The following is a 23347-nucleotide window of genomic DNA, read 5'->3' on the forward strand; positions in this document are numbered from 1 at the left end:
CTGTGCCATGCCTCTGGCGTTGTGCCTTGGTGAATAACGGAATCAAACAATCGCTGAAGGACTCTCAGTATCGGTTTTCCACCTGCCTTCAGGAGTTCTGCCGTTATTCCGTCATCACCCGGCGCCTTGCCATTTTTAAGCTGCTTGAGAGCCACACTAATCTCGTATAGGCTGACGTCTGGGATATCTTCGGTATAGTGTCGAGTTAATTTGGCTCTAGGATCCTTAGCCAAATCTTCAACAGGCGTCTGTACTGTGGTGTACAACTGTCCATAAAAGTTCTCAACCTCACCCAAGATCTCAGGTTTGGAAGAGACAAGACTACCATTATTGGTCTTCAGTCGCATCAACTGGCTCTGACCGATAGACAGATCTCTAGCGAACACTTTAGAGCCTCTGTTTTGCTCTGTATTGAAGTGCCGCATATCACGAGTCTGTGATTTAGAGATCTGCCTATTAATCCGCCGGTAAGCGGACGCGTCTGCTATAGACTGTAGTCTCATCTCTTGCCTCTCCGTCATAAGCTTGAGTGTATTGGTTGAGAACCTATTGGCCTTGTTTCTACGGTGGGCCTTGTAGAATTTGGACCCGACTGTTTGGACAGTTTCCACCAGCCTGTTGTTCAAATCGTCCACAGTGTCGCAATCTGCTAGGCAACCGAACCGGTTCTGTAGTTCTAGTTGAAAGCTCTCGGGGTTTTGAATATGGGCACGAGTAGGCCGGAGTGTAGACTTTACCAGTCTGACTCTTTCAAGTTGAACGTTTATACTCAATGTGCCTCTTACCATACGGTGATCACTTCCGGTTTTAACCCTGTTGATCACAGAGACATCATTGAATACATGCCGTTTGGTCGACATGATGAAGTCGATCTCGTTTCTCGTGGAACCATCGGGGCTTATCCAGGTCCATTTCCTGTGTGGCCGCTTCTTGAAGAAGGAGTTCATCATATAAAGGCCCTCCTTCTCCATGAAGTCAGCCAACATTTGACCCCTGTGGTTCCGTTGCCCATACCCAAATTGCCCCACCCTCAACTCTGAACCAGTTCGCTCGCCAAGCTTCGCGTTGAAATCCCCCATCACAATATTGTAGTAGGTGTTCGAGGCATGTATGGCTTTTGAAATGTCCTCATACAAAACCTCTACATCCTCGTCTGGGTGTGCCGAAGTCGGCGCGTATACCTGTATGACCTTCAACGAATACCGTTTGGTAATTCTGAGTATAAGGTATGCTACCCTGCTCGACACACTTTCGACTTTTACAACATTGTTGACGAGAGACTTGTGGACGATAAACCCGACACCACCCTGTGACTGTTGGTCACCCTCCCGGTAGTAAAACAAGTTGCCGGATTCCAAGATTATCGAGTCCTCCCCCTCTCGCCGGACTTCAGACAATCCTATAATATCCCAGCGCAACTTGCTCACCACTTCTTCCAGCTCAATCACCTTTCCATCGGTCCTCAACGTGCGTGCGTTGTATGTTGCCAGGTCAAGTCGTCGGGGTTGGCAGCGGAATCTCTGCCGGAGATTCTTAACACCCCTTGCCCCGCCGTTACCATAACCGCTGCCAGAGCCAGGAATAGCGGGGCCGCCGGGAACTAGGGGCTGTGGTTTTTTTCTCCTTCCCATTAAAGATATGCCCGATAATGACCACGCTGGGCAGGCGGGTTGGTCATCGCAGGGCTAGACTGATCGCCCCGGCGTCGCTGCTGCCCGACACCGGTCTGTGCCATTTGTTCAGCCTAGCCAATTCGAAGTGGTTATACCGCCACTTGTCGGTCGCCAAATTTTAATATCGATATCGATATCGATATTAATATTGATATCGATAGTTATTATTTATATCGATATCGATATCGATATAGATATCGATTTTAATATCGATATCGATATCGGTAGTTATCATTTATATCGATATCGATATAGATATCGATTATAGTATCGATATCGATATAAATAATCACTATCGATGTCGATATCGATACTAAAATCGATATTTTTATCGATATAAATTTTAAACGAAATCGAAATCGATATCGATTTTAATATCGATATCGATATCGATATCCAAATTTTAATATCGATATCGATATCGATATTGATATTGATATTGATATCGATAGTTATTATTTATATCGATATCGATATAGATATCGATTTTATTATCGATATCGATATCGGTAGTTATCATTTATATCAATATCGATATAGATATCGATTATAGTATCGATATCGATATAAATAATCACTATCGATGTCGATATCGATACTAAAATCGATATTTTTATCGATATAAAATATAACTGTCGATATCAATATCAATATCGATATTAAAATCGATATCTATATCAATATCGATATAAATAATAACTATCGATATCGACATCGATATCTTTATCGATATCGATATGAATAATAACTGTCGATATCAATATCAATATAAATAACCACTATCGATATAGATATTAAAATCGATATATTTATCGATATAAAAATTTGGATTACGATATTGATAAAGATATCGATTTTAATATCGATATCGATTTCGATATCTTTATCAATATCGATATCGATAGTTATTATTTATATCGATATCGATTTTAATATCGATATCGATATTGATATCGAGTTTAATATCGATATCGATATAAATAATAACTATCGATATTGATATCGATACTAAAATCGATATCAATATCGATATCAATATTATAATCGATATCGATAGTTATCATTTATATCGATATCGATATAGATATCGATTTAAATATCGATATTAAAATCGATATCTTTATCGATATTAAAATTTGGATATCGATATTAAAATCGATATTTTTATCGATATCGATTTAAATAATAACAATCGATATCGATATCGATTTTAATTTCGATATCGATAAAGACATCAATTTTAATATCGATATCGATAAAGACATCCATGTCGATATCGATAGTTATTATTTAAATCGATATCGATTTTAATATTGCTTAAGATATCGATTTTAATATCGATATCCAAATCTACAATTGATATCGATATCGATTTTAATTTCGATATCGATAAAGACATCAATTTTAATATCGATATCGATTTTATTATCGATATCGATATCGGTAGTTATCATTTATATCGATATCGATATAGATATCGATTATAGTATCGATATCGATATAAATAATCACTATCGATGTCGATATCGATACTAAAATCGATATTTTATCGATATAAAATATAACTGTCGATATCAATATCAATATCGATACTAAAATCGATATCTATATCAATATCGATATAAATAATAACTATCGATATCGACATCGATATCTTTATCGATATCGATATGAATAATAACTGTCGATATCAATATCAATATAAATAATCACTATCGATATAGATATTAAAGTCGATATATTTATCGATATAAAAATTTGGATAACGATATTGATAAAGATATCGATTTTAATATCGATATCGATTTCGATATCTTTATCAATATCGATATCGATAGTTATTATTTATATCGATATCGATTTTAATATCGATATCGATATTGATATCGAGTTTAATATCGATACCGATATAAATAATAACTATCGATATTGATATCGATACTAAAATCGATATCAATATCGATATCAATATTATAATCGATATCGATAGTTATCATTTATATCGATATCGATATAGATATCTATTTAAATATCGATATTAAAATCGATATCTTTATCGATATTAAAATTTGGATATCGATATTAAAATCGATATTTTTATCGATATCGATTTAAATAATAACAATCGATATCGATATCGATTTTAATTTCGATATCGATAAAGACATCAATTTTAATATCGATATCGATAAAGACATCCATGTCGATATCGATAGTTATTATTTAAATCGATATCGATTTTAATATTGCTTAAGATATCGATTTTAATATCGATATCCAAATCTACAATTGATATCGATATCGATTTTAATTTCGATATCGATAAAGACATCAATTTTAATATCGATATCGATTTTATTATCGATATCGATATCGGTAGTTATCATTTATATCGATATCGATATAGATATCGATTATAGTATCGATATCGATATAAATAATCACTATCGATGTCGATATCGATACTAAAATCGATATTTTTATCGATATAAAATATAACTGTCGATATCAATATCAATATCGATACTAAAATCGATATCCATATCAATATCGATATAAATAATAACTATCGATATCGACATCGATATCTTTATCGATATCGATATGAATAATAACTGTCGATATCAATATCAATATAAATAATCACTATCGATATAGATATTAAAATCGATATATTTATCGATATAAAAATTTGGATAACGATATTGATAAAGATATCGATTTTAATATCGATATCGATTTCGATATCTTTATCAATATCGATATCGATAGTTATTATTTATATCGATATCGATTTTAATATCGATATCGATATTGCTATCGCGTTTAATATCGATATCGACATCGATGGTAATTATTTATATCGTTATCGATAAAGACATCAATTTTTATATCGATATCGATAAAGACATCAATTTAAATATCGATATCGATAAAGACATCCATGGCGATATCGATAGTTATTAGTATATCGATATAGATATCGATTTTATTATCGATATCGATATCGGTAGTTATCATTTATATCGATATCGATATAGATATCGATTATAGTATCGATATCGATATAAATAATCACTATCGATGTCGATATCGATACTAAAATCGATATTTTTATCGATATAAAATATAACTGTCGATATCAATATCAATATCGATATTAAAATTTGGATATCGATATCGATAGTTATTATTTATATCGATATCGATATAGATATCGCTTTTAATATCGATATCGATAGTTATTATTTATATCGATATCGATATAGATATCGATTATAGTATTGATATCGATATAAATAATCACTATCGATGTCGATATCGATACTAAAATCGATATTTTTATCGATATAAATTATAACTGTCGATATCAATATAAATATCGATATTAAAATTTGGATATCGATATCGATATCGATATCTTTATCAATATCGATATCGATAGTTATTATTTATATCGATATCGATATAGATATCGCTTTTAATATCGATATCGATATGAATAATAACTGTCAATATCAATATCGATATAAATAATAACTATCGATATCAATATTAAACATCGATAAAGATATCGATGTCGATATCGATAGTGATTATTTATATCGATATCGATACTATAATCGATATCTATATCGATATCGATATTAAAATCCATATCGATATAGGTATTATTTATATCGATATCGATATCGATAGTTATTATTTGTATCGATATTGATATTGACAGTTATTATTCATATCGATATCGATATTAAAAGCGATATCTATATCGATATCGATATAAATAATAACTATCGATATCGATATTAAAAGCGATATCTATATCGATATCGATATAAATAATAACTATCAATATCGATATTGATAAAGATATAATTTATATCGATAAAAATATCGATTTTAGTATCGATATCGACATCGATAGTGATTATTTATATCGATATCGATACTATAATCGATATCGATATAAATGATAACTATCGATATCGACATGGATGTCTTTATCGATATCGAAATTGATATCGACAGTTATATTTTATATCGATAAAAATATCGATTTTAGTATCGATATCGACATCGATAGTGATTATTTATATCGATATCGATACTATAATCGATATCTATATCGATATCGATATAAATGATAACTACCGATATCGATATCGATATTAAAATCGATATCTATATCGATATCGATATCGATATAAATAATAACTATCGATATCAATATTAAACATCGATAAAGATATCGATGTCGATATCGATAGTGATTATTTATATCGATATCGATACTATAATCGATATCTATATCGATATCGATATTAAAATCCATATCGATATAGGTATTATTTATATCGATATCGATATCGATAGTTATTATTTGTATCGATATTGATATTGACAGTTATTATTCATATCGATATCGATATTAAAAGCGATATCTATATCGATATCGATATAAATAATAACTATCGATATCGATATTGATAAAGATATCGATATCGATATCGATATCCAAATTTTAATATCGATATTTATATTGATATCGACAGTTATAATTTATATCGATAAAAATATCGATTTTAGTATCGATATCGACATCGATAGTGATTATTTATATCGATATCAATACTATAATCGATATCTATATCGATATCGATATAAATGATAACTATCGATATCAATATTAATATCGATATCGATATCGATATTAAAATTTGGATATCGATATCAATATCGATATTAAAATCGATATTAAAATCGATATCTTAAGCAATATTAAAATCGATATCGATATAAATAATAACTATCGATATCGACATGGATGTCTTTATCGATATCGATATTAAAATTGATGACTTTATCGATATCGATAGTTATAATAACTATCGATATCGATATTAAAAGCGATATCTATATCGATATCGATATAAATAATAACTATCAATATCGATATTGATAAAGATATAATTTATATCGATAAAAATATCGATTTTAGTATCGATATCGATATCCATATAAATAATAACTATCGATATCTTAAGCAATATTAAAATCGATATCGATATAAATAATAACTATCGATATCGACATGGATGTCTTTATCGATATCGATATTAAAATTGATGACTTTCTCGATATCGATATAAATAATAACTATCGATAACGATATAAATAATTACCATCGATGTCGATATCGATATTAAACGCGATATCAATATCGATATCGATATTAAAATCGATATCGATATAAATAATAACTATCGATATCGATATTGATAAAGATATCGAAATCGATATCGATATTAAAATCGATATCTTTATCAATATCATTATCCAAATTTTTATATCGATAAATATATCGATTTTAATATCTATATCGATAGTGATTATTTATATTGATATTGATATCGACAGTTATTATTCATATCGATATCGATAAAGATATCGATGTCGATATCGATAGTTATTATTTATATCGATATTGATATAGATATCGATTTTAGTATCGATATTGATATTGATATCGACAGTTATATTTTATATCGATAAAAATATCGATTTTAGTATCGATATCGACATCGATAGTGATTATTTATATCGATATCGATACTATAATCGATATCTATATCGATATCGATATAAATGATAACTACCGATATCGATATCGATAATAAAATCGATATCGATATTAAAATTGATGTCTTTATCGATATCGAAATTAAAATCGATATCGATATCAATTGTAGATTTGGATATCGATATTAAAATCGATATCTTAAGCAATATTAAAATCGATATCGATTTAAATAATAACTATCGATATCGACATGGATGTCTTTATCGATATCGATATTAAAATTGATGTCTTTATCGATATCAAAATTAAAATCGATATCGATATCGATTGTTATTATTTAAATCGATATCGATAAAAATATCGATTTTAATATCGATATCCAAATTTTAATATCGATAAAGATATCGATTTTAATATCGATTTTTAAATCGATATCTATATCGATATCGATATAAATGATAACTATCGATATCGATTATAATATTGATATCGATATTGATATCGATATTGATATCGATTTTAGTATCGATATCAATATCAATAGTTATTATTTATATCGATATCGATATTAAACTCGATATCAATATCGATATCGATATTAAAATCGATATCGATATAAATAATAACTATCGATATTGATATCGATACTAAAATCGATATCAATATCGATATCAATATTATAATCGATATCGATAGTTATCATTTATATCGATATCGATATAGATATCGATTTAAAAATCGATATTAAAATCGATATCTTTATCGATATTAAAATTTGGATATCGATATTAAAATCGATATCTTTATCAATATCGTAATCCAAATTTTTATATCGATAAATATATCGATTTTAATATCTATATCGATAGTGGTTATTTATATTGATATTGATATCGACAGTTATTATTCATATCGATATCGATAAAGATATCGATGTCGATATCCAAATTTTAATTATATCGATATCGATAAAGATATCGATGTCGATATCGTTAGTGATTATTTATATCGATATCGATATTAAAATCCATATCGATATAGGTATTATTTATATCGATAAATAATCACTATCGATATAGATATTAAAATCGATATATTTATCGATATAAAAATTTGGATAACGATATTGATAAAGATATCGATTTTAATATCGATATCGATTTCGATATCTTTATCAAAATCGATATCGATATCGAGTTTAATATCGATATCGACATCGATGGTAATTATTTATATCGTTATCGATAAAGACATCAATTTTAATATCGATATCGATAAAGACATCAATTTAAATATCGATATCGATATCGATAAAGACATCCATGGCGATATCGATAGTTATTATCTATATCGATATCGATTTTAATATTGCTTAAGATATCGATTTTAATATTGATATCGATATCAATATCCAAATTTTAATATCGATATCGATATCGATATTGATATTGATATCGATAGTTACTATTTATATCGATATCGATATAGATATCGATTTTATTATCGATATTGATATCGGTAGTTATCATTTATATCGATATCGATATAGATATCGTTTATAGTTTCGATATCGATATAAATAATCACTATCGATGTCGATATCGATACTAAAATCGATATTTTTATCGATATAAATTATAACTGTCGATATCAATATCAATATCGATATTAAAATTTGGATATCGAAATCGATAGTTATTATTTATATCGATATCGATATAGATATCGCTTTTAATATCGATATCGATAGTTATTTTTTATATCGATATCGAGAAAGTCATCAATTTTAATATCGATATCGATAAAGACATCCATGTCGATAATAATAAAAAATTATCATATCGATATCGATATAGATATCGCTTTTAATATCGATATCGATAGTTATTTTTTATATCGATATCGATCAGATATCGGTAGTTATCATTTATATCGATATCGATTATAGTATCGATATCGATATAAATAATCACTATCGATGTCGATATCGATACTAAAATCGATATTTTTATCGATATGAATTATAACTGTCGATATCAATATCAATATCGATATTAAAATTTGGATATCGATATCGATATCTTTATCAATATCGATATTGATAGTTATTATTTATATCGATATCGATATAGATATCGCTTTTAATATCGATATCGATAGATATTATTTATATCGATATCGATAAAGTCATCAATTTTAATATCGATATCGATAAAGACATCCATGTCGATATCGATAGTTATTATTTATATCGATATCGATTTTAATATTGCTTAAGATATCGATTTTAATATCGATATTGATATCGATATCCAAATTTTAATATCGATATCGATATCGATATTAATATTGATATCGATAGTTATTATTTATATCGATATCGATATCGATATAGATATCGATTTTAATATCGATATCGATATCGGTAGTTATCATTTATATCGATATCGATATAGATATCGATTATAGTATCGATATCGATATAAATAATCACTATCGATGTCGATATCGATACTAAAATCGATATTTTTATCGATATAAATTTTAAACGAAATCGAAATCGATATCGATTTTAATATCGATATCGATATCGATATCCAAATTTTAATATCGATATCGATATCGATATTGATATTGATATCGATAGTTATTATTTATATCGATATCGATATAGATATCGATTTTATTATCGATATCGATATCGGTAGTTATCATTTATATCAATATCGATATAGATATCGATTATAGTATCGATATCGATATAAATAATCACTATCGATGTCGATATCGATACTAAAATCGATATTTTTATCGATATAAAATATAACTGTCGATATCAATATCAATATCGATATTAAAATCGATATCTATATCAATATCGATATAAATAATAACTATCGATATCGACATCGATATCTTTATCGATATCGATATGAATAATAACTGTCGATATCAATATCAATATAAATAACCACTATCGATATAGATATTAAAATCGATATATTTATCGATATAAAAATTTGGATTATGATATTGATAAAGATATCGATTTTAATATCGATATCGATTTCGATATCTTAATCAATATCGATATCGATAGTTATTATTTAAATCGATATCGATTTTAATATTGCTTAAGATATCGATTTTAATATCGATATCCAAATCTACAATTGATATCGATATCGATTTTAATTTCGATATCGATAAAGACATCAATTTTAATATCGATATCGATTTTATTATCGATATCGATATCGGTAGTTATCATTTATATCGATATCGATATAGATATCGATTATAGTATCGATATCGATATAAATAATCACTATCGATGTCGATATCGATACTAAAATCGATATTTTTATCGATATAAAATATAACTGTCGATATCAATATCAATATCGATACTAAAATCGATATCTATATCAATATCGATATAAATAATAACTATCGATATCGACATCGATATCTTTATCGATATCGATATGAATAATAACTGTCGATATCAATATCAATATAAATAATCACTATCGATATAGATATTAAAATCGATATATTTATCGATATAAAAATTTGGATAACGATATTGATAAAGATATCGATTTTAATATCGATATCGATTTCGATATCTTTATCAATATCGATATCGATAGTTATTATTTATATCGATATCGATTTTAATATCGATATCGATATTGATATCACGTTTAATATCGATATCGACATCGATGGTAATTATTTATATCGTTATCGATAAAGACATCAATTTTTATATCGATATTGATAAAGACATCAATTTAAATATCGATATCGATAAAGACATCCATGGCGATATCGATAGTTATTAGTATATCGATATAGATATCGATTTTATTATCGATATCGATATCGGTAGTTATCATTTATATCGATATCGATATAGATATCGATTATAGTATCGATATCGATATAAATAATCACTATCGATGTCGATATCGATACTAAAATCGATATTTTTATCGATATAAAATATTACTGTCGATATCAATATCAATATCGATATTAAAATTTGGATATCGATATCGATAGTTATTATTTATATCGATATCGATATAGATATCGCTTTTAATATCGATATCGATAGTTATTATTTATATCGATATCGAGAAAGTCATCAATTTTAATATCGATATCGATAAAGACATCCATGTCGATATCGATAGTTATTATTTATATCGATATCGATTTTAATATTGCTTAAGATATCGATAGTTATTATTTATATCGATATCGATATCGATACTAAAATCGATATTTTTATCGATATAAATTATATCTTTATCAATATCGATAGTTATTATTTATATCGATATCGATATAGATATCGCTTTTAATATCGATATCGATATCGATATTAAAATTTGGATATCGATATCAATATCGATATTAAAATCGATATTAAAATCGATATCTTAAGCAATATTAAAATCGATATCGATATAAATAATAACTATCGATATCGACATGGATGTCTTTATCGATATCGATATTAAAATTGATGACTTTATCGATATCGATATAAATAATAACTATCGATATCGATATTAAAAGCGATATCTATATCGATATCGATATAAATAATAACTATCAATATCGATATTGATAAAGATATAATTTATATCGATAAAAATATCGATTTTAGTATCGATATCGATATCAAAGTCAAAGTCAAAAATATCTTTATTCAAGTAGGCCCACAGGTGGCACTTTTGATGCGTACATAAGAATTACACGGTAGTAAGATGATGGCGATAACCACATTCGTAAACTTAAAACTAAAGCTACGAGGGTTCCAAACGCGTCCCGGTCTAAGAAGAAGCCCACAACAAACTTAGCCGGGTGTTTTTTTTTTTTTTTTTTTGTTATCGCCATCTCACAATGTAATTTTAAATTATTAGAAGAGCAACCTGATTAGAGCAATAATTTACACCCAAGCTTTTTTATCGTTTACGTAGTCCTTTATACTATAATAGGACTTTTCTATAAGCTTACGTTTAATACAAACTTTGAACTTTTTAAGAGACATCTCCAAGATGTCAATTGGTAGTTTATTGTAGAATTGTATGCAATTTCCTTTAAACGAATTATGAATTTTATGTAACCTAGTATATTGCACTGTAAGTTTATTCTTACTTCTAATGTTTAAATTATTGCAGTCACATTTTTTCTTAAATTTAGAAATGTTATTATGGACGTACATTAAATTTTCAAATATGTACTGACTATACACTGTCATTATTTTAAAATCTTTAAATTTATCTCTCAATGACTCTCTCGGACCCATTTTGTAGATAGAACGAACAGCCCTCTTCTGCAGCACGAAAATAGTGCTAATATCAGCAGCATTACCCCAAAGTAAAATTCCATATGACATAATGCTGTGAAAGTAACTAAAATATACCAGTCTAGCAGTTTCTACGTCGGTCATATGGCGTATCTTCTTTACCGCATAGGCAGCAGAACTAAGCCTGTTCGATAAATTATTTACATGAGGGCCCCATTGAAGTTTAGAATCTAACGTTATTCCTAGAATATCGATCGATATAAATAATAACTATCGATATCTTAAGCAATATTAAAATCGATATCGATATAAATAATAACTATCGATATCGACATGGATGTCTTTATCGATATCGATATTAAAATTGATGACTTTCTCGATATCGATATAAATAATAACTATCGATATCGATATTAAAAGCGATATCTATATCGATATCGATATAAATAATAACTATCGATATCGATATCCAAATTTTAATATCGATATTGATATTGATATCGACAGTTATATTTTATATCGATAAAAATATCGATTTTAGTATCGATATCGACATCGATAGTGATTATTTATATCGATATCGATACTATAATCGATATCTATATCGATATCGATATAAATGATAACTACCGATATCGATATCGATAATAAAATCGATATCTATATCGATATACTAATAACTATCGATATCGCCATGGATGTCTTTATCGATATCGATATTTAAATTGATGTCTTTATCAATATCGATATAAAAATTGATGTCTTTATCGATAACGATATAAATAATTACCATCGATGTCGATATCGATATTAAACGTGATATCAATATCGATATCGATATTAAAATCGATATCGATATAAATAATAACTATCGATATCGATATTGATAAAGATATCGAAATCGATATCGATATTAAAATCGATATCTTTATCAATATCGTTATCCAAATTTTTATATCGATAAATATATCGATTTTAATATCTATATCGATAGTGATTATTTATATTGATATTGATATCGACAGTTATTATTCATATCGATATCGATAAAGATATCGATGTCGATATCGATAGTTATTATTTATATCGATATTGATATAGATATCGATTTTAGTATCGATATTGATATTGATATCGACAGTTATATTTTATATCGATAAAAATATCGATTTTAGTATCGATATCGACATCGATAGTGATTATTTATATCGATATCGATACTATAATCGATATCTATATCGATATCGATATAAATGATAACTACCGATATCGATATCGATAATAAAATCGATATCGATATTAAAATTGATGTCTTTATCGATATCGAAATTAAAATCGATATCGATATCAATTTTAGATTTGGATATCGATATTAAAATCGATATCTTAAGCAATATTAAAATCGATATCGATTTAAATAATAACTATCGATATCGATATTGATAAAGATATCGAAATCGATATCGATATTAAAATCGATATCTTTATCAATATCATAATCCAAATTTTTATATCGATAAATATATCGATTTTAATATCTATATCGATAGTGGTTATTTATATTGATATTGATATCGACAGTTATTATTCATATCGATATCGATAAAGATATCGATGTCGATATCGATAGTTATTATTTATATCGATATCGATATAGATATCGATTATAGTATCGATATCGATATAAATAATCACTATCGATATCGACATCGATATCTTTATCGATATCGATATAAATAATAATAATCGATATCGATATCGATATAAATAATAACAATCGATATCGATATAGATATTAAAATCGATATATTTATCGATATAAAAATTTGGATATCGATATTGATAAAGATATCGATTGTTATTATTTAAATCGATATCGATAAAAATATCGATTTTAATATCGATATCCAAATTTTAATATCGATAAAGATATCTATTTTAATATCGATATTTAAATCGATATCGATATCGATAGTTATTATCAATATCGATATCGATATAGATATCGTTTATAGTCTCGATATCGATACTAAAATCGATATTTTTATCGATATAAATTATAACTGTCGATATCAATATCAATATCGATATTAAAATTTGGATATCGATATCGATAGTTATTATTTATATCGATATCGATATAGATATCGCTTTTAATATCGATATCGATAGTTATTTTTTATATCGATATCGAGAAAGTCATCAATTTTAATATCGATATCGATAAAGACATCCATGTCGATATCGATAGTTATTATTTATATCGATATCGATTTTAATATTGCTTAAGATATCGATTTTAATATCGATATCGATATTAATATTGATATCGATAGTTATTTTTTATATCGATATCGATACTATAATCGATATCGATATAAATAATAACTGTCGATATCAATATCAATGTCGATATTAAAATTTGGATATCGATATCGATATCGATATTAAAATCGATATTTTTATCGACATCGATTTAAATAATAACAATCGATATCGATATTAAAATCGATATATTTATATCGATATCGATACTATAATCGATATCAATATCAATATCGATATTAAAATTTGGATATCGATATCGATATCGATATTATAATCGATGTCTTTATCGATATCGATATAAATAATACCTATATCGATATGGATTTTAATATCGATATCGATATAGATATCGATTATAGTATCGATATCGATATAAATAATCACTATCGATATCGACATCGATATCTTTATCGATATCGATATAAATAATAACAATCGATATCGATATAGATATTAAAATCGATATATTTATCTATATAAAAATTTGGATATCGATATTGATAAAGATATCGATTTTAATATCGATATCGATATCGATAATTTTATTAATATCGATATCGATTGTTATTATTTAAATCGATATCGATAAAAATATCGATTTTAATATCGATATCCAAATTTTAATATCGATAAAGATATCGATTTTAATATCGATATTTAAATCGATATCGATATCGATAGTTATTATCAATATCGATATCGATAAAGATATCGATTTCGATAACGATAGTGATTATTTATATTGATATCGATACTTTAATCGATATCTATATCGATATCGATATTAAAATCCATATCGATATAGGTGTTATTTATATCGATATCGATATCGATAGTTATTATTTATATCGATATTGATATTGACAGTTATTATTCATATCGATATCGATAAAGATATCGATGTCGATATCGATAGTTATTATTTATATCGATATTGATATAGATATCGATTTTAATATCGATATCGATATCGATATCCAAATTTTAATATCGATATTGATATTGATATCGACAGTTATATTTTATATCGATAAAAATATCGATTTTAGTATCGATATCGACATCGATATCTTTATCGATATCGATATGAATAATAACTGTCAATATCAATATCGATTATTTATATCGATATCGATACTATAATCGATATCGATATCGATATAAATAATAACTACCGATATCGATATCGATATCGATATAAATAATAACTATCGATATCAATATTAATATCGATATCGATATCGATATTAAAATTTGGATATCGATATCAATATCGATATTAAAATCGATATCTTAAGCAATATTAAAATCGATATCGATATAAATAATAACTATCGATATCGACATGGATGTCTTTATCGATATCGATATTAAAATTGATGACTTTATCGATATCGATATAAATAATAACTATCGATATCGATATTAAAAGCGATATCTATATCGATATCGATATAAATAATAACTATCAATATCGATATTGATAAAGATATCGATATCGATATCCAAATTTTAATATCGATATTGATATTGATATCGACAGTTATAATTTATATCGATAAAAATATCGATTTTAGTATCGATATCGACATCGATAGTGATTATTTATATCGATATCGATACTATAATCGATATCTATATCGATATTGATATAAATGATAACTACCGATATCGATATCGATATAGATATCGATTTTAATATCGATATCGATATAAATAATAACTATCGATATCAATATTAATATCGATATCGATATCGATATTAAAATTTGGATATCTATATAATAATCACTATCGATATCGATATCGATATTAAAATCGATATCTTAAGTAATATTAAAATCGATATCGACATCGATAGTGATTATTTATATCGATATCGATACTATAATCGATATATATATCGATATCGATTCAATTCAATTCAAATTCAAATCTTTATTTGCATGATTGCAGGTTAACAAATTTGATCTTATACTAAAACATAATAAGTTACGTGCTACAATCTGCCATTCTATGGCATGCAAATTATAATAACACCTTAATTATAAAATTATTTTTCCAATTTATACAAAATGTCAGAATATTAAGGTATCAAAAATTATGAAATTAAATTACAATGTCAACTTAAAATTAATTAATGTAAAGTAAACCAAAATATAAACCTAGAAATACAATAATTTAAGCCTTTGATTTTAGATATTCGTCTACTGAATAAAATTGATGAAGCATAAGCCATTCAATAATTTTAATCTTAAATTTAGGCAGAGGTATGTCAATTAAAGTATTTGGTAATTTGTTATAAATTGTTATTGCCATACAATAAACATTTCTTTTATATAAAGTGAGGTTTACTTTGGGCCATACTAATTTATTACCCCGCCTACAATCCTTCGCCTGCTGTACTTTTTTAGTTATAAAGTAATGTCCATACTTTTTTACAAATAGGCACATTTCCTTAATATACATGCAGGGTAAGGGTAAAATATTAAGTCTTTGAAAGATTGGTTTTGCACTATCCAAAAAATGTGCCCCAGTTATTGCCCTGACACATTTTTTTTGAGCTCTGAATGCTCTCTCGAAATCTGTTGAGTTACCCCACAAAATTAGACCATAATTAAGGATAGGTGACACATACCCATGGTAGGCACTCAAGGAAGCCTGTATGGAGGAAATTTGACTTATTCTTCGTAAAGCGAATACAAATTTGTTAATTTTTTTGCAAGTAGTGTCTATGTGAGATTTCCAATTAAGTTTTTTATCTATTGTTATACCTAAGAATTTTATAGTTTCTACGTTTTCTATTGGCTCTTGGTCATAATGTATGTTTAGTAACGGCTGATATGAATTAGTTGTTTCAAATTGAATAAATTTGGTTTTGTCAATATTAATATTTAAATTATTTTCATCTAACCATTGAATTATATTATAAATTGAATTATTAATGTCATTTTCAAAGTCATTTACGTCTTTGCCCTTAATTGTAATAGTTGTATCGTCAGCGAATAATATACAATTTTGGGATATAATGCTTGTTATGTCATTTATATATAACAAAAAGAGCAACGGACCTAATATACTTCCTTGCGGAACACCACTATTGATAATCCTCCAGGATGATCTAAAGGTACGTTTTTCAAAGTTTAGTATTTTTGTGACTTCTGTGCATTGTTTTCTGTTGCACAAATAACTTGACAACCAGTCAAAGACTTTACCCCTCATGCCATATCTTTCGAGTTTTGCTAGAAGTCTCTCATGATGCACGAAGTCGAAGGCCTTGCTCATGTCTAAAAAGACAGATACTACTCGTTTTTTTTTATTAAGACATTCTGTCACATCCTTAATAAGGTTAAAGCAAGCTAACGAAGTAGAGCTCCCTTTTCTAAAACCAAACTGTTCTTTGCATAAAATATCATGTGTAGTTATAAAATTTAGGATTCTTGATTGCATTGCTTTTTCAAATATTTTATCAAATACAGGAACTAATGTAATTGGTCTATAATTAGTTAGTAACGTTCTGTCCCCTTTCTTGTATAGAGGCTTAACAATAGACATTTTTAATTTACTTGGAAAACAGCCTTGCAAGAACGATAAATTTATAATATAGCTTAAGATGTCCGATATATATGGAGCTACTCTTTTTATTATCTTAGTAGTAACAGAATCATAACCTGCTGAGTACGTATTATTAAGTGTCATGATTATTTTATAAATCTCATAAGGACTAGTTGGTGATAAAAACATAGAATGTGTGTTATTTTTTAAAAAATTTACAACCGTTTTTGTTTCTTTCCTGTTTTTAGTACAAATATCAATAAAATGATCATTAAATAACTCACAAATTTTTGTTGGATCAGTATATTCCATACCTGATACAGCAATTTTATCAAATTCAGGCTTAGTGTTATTGCAAGATGTCTCATCCTTTATGACTTCCCATCCTGCTTTGCATTTATTTTTGCTATTAATAATAAATCGATTATTACTGATTGCTCTAGCTTTAAGAATACAGGATTTCAAAATTTTTTTATAAGTCTCATATTTTTTTTTATTGAGTTTTTTGTTAGAACTTGATTTAAGATAGTGTAAGTATAGTTTTCGTTTTAGAGTACAAGATCTTTTTATACCCTTGGTTAACCAATAGATTTTCTTACGTTTATTGTTGATTTTAATTTTAACAATAGGAAATGAAAGCTCATAAAACATAACAATTATATGATGGAAATCATTAAATGCACCTTCAAGGTCGCTTTTGTGATAAATATCAGAAAAAGAAATAGAAGATATACAAGTAAGAAACTTAGAAATATTATCTTCACAATAATCTCTTCTGTATTCAAATCTATAAGGAGTACAAAATTCCTGATTAATTTTAATTTTCAGTGTCTGCCCAGTTTCATGGTATCGATATCGATATCGATTGTTATTATTTAAATCGATATCGATAAAAATATCGATTTTAATATCGATATTTAAATTGATATCTATATCGATATCGATATAAATGATAACTATCGATATCGATTTTAATATCGATATCGATATTGATATCGATTTTAGTATCGATATCGATATCGATAGTTATTATTTATATCGATATCGATAAAGATATCGATGTCGATATCGATAGTGATTATTTATATCGATATCGATACTATAATCTCGATATCTATATCGATATCGATATTGAAATCCATATCGATATAGGTATTATTTATATCGATATCGATATCGATAGTTATTATTTATATCGATATTGATATTGACAGTTATTATTCATATCGATATCGATAAAGATATCGATGTCGATATTGATAGTTATTATTTATATCGATATTGATATAGATATCGATTTTAATATCGATATCGATATCGATATCCAAATTTTAATATCGATATTGATATTGATATCGATAGTTATATTTTATATCGATAAAAATATCGATTTTAGTATCGATATCGACATCGATAGTGATTATTTATATCGATATCGATACTATAATCGATATCTATATCGATATCGATATAAATGATAACTACTAATATCGATATCGATATTAAAATCGATATCTATATCGATATCGATATCGATATAAATAATAACTATCGATATCAATATTAATATCGATATCGATATTAAAATTTGGATATCGATATCAATATCGATATTAAAATCGATATCTTAAGCAATATTAAAATCGATATCGATATAAATAATAACTATCGATATCGACATGGATGTCTTTGGTGGATTGGTTGGATCTTGGTGTGGCAACACCGCCTATAACAGCTGTTCAAAGATCTCTGTACTTTATTTTGTTATTTTAATTTATTTTGTGTGTTTTTAGTGCCCAAATCCAATTTAAACGCCTAATTTATATAATAAATAGTAGTCTAAGGATCAGCAGAGGATTTAAAATTAAAAATAAAAAGAATCACAATCAGCCTAACTTTAATTTACAAATTTCAATTTTAACAAAAAATAAACATAACCAAAATAAAAACAGATCCATTAAATAAGCACACAATAACACGCAAATTATCACAAAAAATAACAATTAAGTAATACAAGAAAAATGGCTCACGTGACCCGATATGCACAGCACACACAATGTTCTTCATTGAGATCCAACAAACAAATGAATTTAAGACGGTACAGTGCTTGGTTTTATAGGAGGGTCGGTATCGGTGGGGGATGCGGCTAACACGGCCTCTCCTGACGAAGGGTCGTCCCTGACCCGTCGATATGGTGTGGTGCTGGGGGCAGCATCAGCCAACGCCGATGGTCCTGCCTAAGGATCAAAATCCAACAGAGGCATGGAGGATCCGGTGCCCGATCCCGGTGCTGCGGGGTCTGACGGACTTTCTTCAGTTTCGTCATCTGTAGGGAAACCAACACGTTAGAAAGAAGATCCAGCGTACCAGAAGTTGTCACAATCAGCTCAGTCTTCTTTCACTATAACGCTTTCACACAATCCATACGTCACGCAACTTAGATCATCTTAAACACAGTCTTACAAACATCACCTCAGAGACGTCTCAAAATAAAAAAATAGGGCCCTGTTACTCTTATCCTTGTTCTTCGTTGACACCTCCAGGCGGCAGCCGTCTGCCAAACACTGACCGCTTCGTCGATGGCTGGTTGCAGATGTCATCTCCAACGCGCTCACGCGTTCACCCAATCAAGGGTCTACTGTCCGACTGAGTGCTTAGCACTGCTGACTACGGACCAGTCCACACAACTTGGACGTCCGACTGAGTGCTTAGCACTGCTGACTACGGACCAGTCCACACAACTTGGACCTCGCGTTAACACACATGCGTGCCTTCACGCCGACGGTTACTCTTAACCGTCTACAAAATATATATTTTTTTTTTTTTTTTACGACGCGGGTAGATCTGTTTCCCTCCTGGTTTTGTTTATGTGGGCTCTTTAGCAGGACTTTATCCCACTTCTGATCTAAGGATCAGCAGAGGATTTAAAATTAAAAATAAAAAGAATCACAATCAGCCTAACTTTAATTTACAAATTTCAATTTTAACAAAAAATAAACATAACCAAAATAAAAACAGATCCATTAAATAAGCACACAATAACACGCAAATTATCACAAAAAATAACAATTAAGTAATACAAGAAAAATGGCTCACGTGACCCGATATGCACAGCACACACAATGTTCTTCATTGAGATCCAACAAACAAATGAATTTAAGACGGTACAGTGCTTGGTTTTATAGGAGGGTCGGTATCGGTGGAGGATGCGGCTAACAGTAGTATATATTAATAGTTTAAGTGTTAAAAGTGCGTAAGAAAAGTTTTCGTCGATGTAAACAAAGTGACAGTTAGGTTAGTAAAACTTGAATTTTAAACTTCTGTTTTGGTGTTTTTAAAGAGTGCTAGTAGCTGTTTTGGCTTTGAAACAACTATTTAGCGCATAAAAAACACATACGTGTATATGCAATTGCCCGTTATCCAAGTGTAACGCTGCAATTGTTATAACAATACACTGCAATACCGAAACCTACCTGTCATTTCGCATTCTTTGGGTGATTACTCCTTGTTTCATTAATTAATTAATTACAAAATGATGACCCGCAGAGCCTTAGCGCGCCAAGAGCAATCCAAATTACAATTGGCCCTGAAAGAATTAAAGGCAAGCAAGGAGCTATGCACCCAATTGAATAATGAAAGAGACGAAAACGAAAAGGAATTATTAGAAGTCCTTGGGAATAATAATAGACTAAAATTAGAACTATCTGATTTGCACATAAAGTATGTAGACATTGTAGAAGAGCGGGATAGACTTCATCATCATCATCATCATCACATCAACCGATAGACGTCCACTGCTGGACATAGGTCTTTTGTAGGGAGTTCCAAGTTCCACGATTCTGAGCCGCTTGGATCCAACGGCTACCTGCGACGCGCTTAATGTCGTCTGTCCACCTCGTTGGGGGTCGACCAACGCTGCGCTTACCAGTACGGGGCTGCCATTCCAGCACCTTGGGACCCCAACGTCCATCCTTTCTCCGAACTATGTGCCCGGCCCATTGCCACTTAAGCTTCGCGACTCGTTGAGCTATGTCGGTAACTTTGGTTCTTCTACGAATCTCCACATTTCTGATTCGATCGCGTAGAGATACTCCGAGCATAGCTCTCTCCATCGCCCGCTGAGTGACTCTAAGCCTTCTTATGAGGCCCATAATAGACTTCAGTTATTAGTAAATAGGTTTGATGAGTGCCGTGCTGAGTATGAGAAGGCTCTGAGCCAGATTACTACCCTGCAGCGGGAGCTAAGTGATGCCCACCACCAGATCACTGAACTGGAAGATGCAGCCCATAACACAACAGCATGCAGCATCGTAAGAGAAAGTCATAAGTCTAAGTCATAAGACAGTCATAAGTCAAAGACATAAGTCAAAATCATAAGTCAAAGAACTAAGTCAATGTTATAAGTCATAAGTCAAAGTCGACGTCGTAAGACAAAATCATAAGTCTACATCGTAAGAGAAAGTCATAAGTCTAAGTCATAAGACAGTCATAAGTCAAAGACATAAGTCAAAGAACTAAGTCAAAGTTATAAGTCAAAGTCCTGAGTCAAAGAACTAAGTCAAAATCATAAGTCTAAGTCGACGGAGTAAGACAAAGTCATAAGTCTACATCGTAAGAGATAGTCATAAGTCAAGGTCATAAGACAGTCATAAGTCAAAGACATAAGTCAAAATCATAAATCAAAGTCCTCAGTCAAAGTCCTGAGTCAAAGGACTAAGTCAAAATCATAAGTCAAAGTCGACGGAGTAAGACAAAGTCATGTCTACATCGTAAGAGATAGTCATAAGTCAAGGTCATAAGACAGTCATAAGTCAAAGACATAAGTCAAAATCATAAGTCAAAGTCGACGAAGTAAGACAAAGTCATAAGTCTACATCGTAA

At 28.9% G+C, this 23347-nt stretch overlaps 1 protein-coding gene across 1 annotated transcript in view; it reads right to left on the bottom strand.

Annotated features, from left to right (window-relative positions):
- The window catches only part of LOC120635539, a 55684-nt gene extending 37488 nt beyond the window's left edge, over positions 1-18196 (bottom strand). Inside the window, exon 1 of the mRNA XM_039906557.1 lies at positions 18127-18196. Coding sequence (XP_039762491.1) covers positions 18127-18196 — 70 coding nt within the window. The remainder of the gene's footprint in view (positions 1-18126) is intronic.
- Positions 18197-23347: the final 5151 nt, after the last annotated feature.

This window comes from Pararge aegeria, chromosome 27, assembly GCF_905163445.1.
Source record: "Pararge aegeria chromosome 27, ilParAegt1.1, whole genome shotgun sequence".
Classification (NCBI taxonomy): Eukaryota; Metazoa; Arthropoda; class Insecta; order Lepidoptera; family Nymphalidae; genus Pararge; species Pararge aegeria.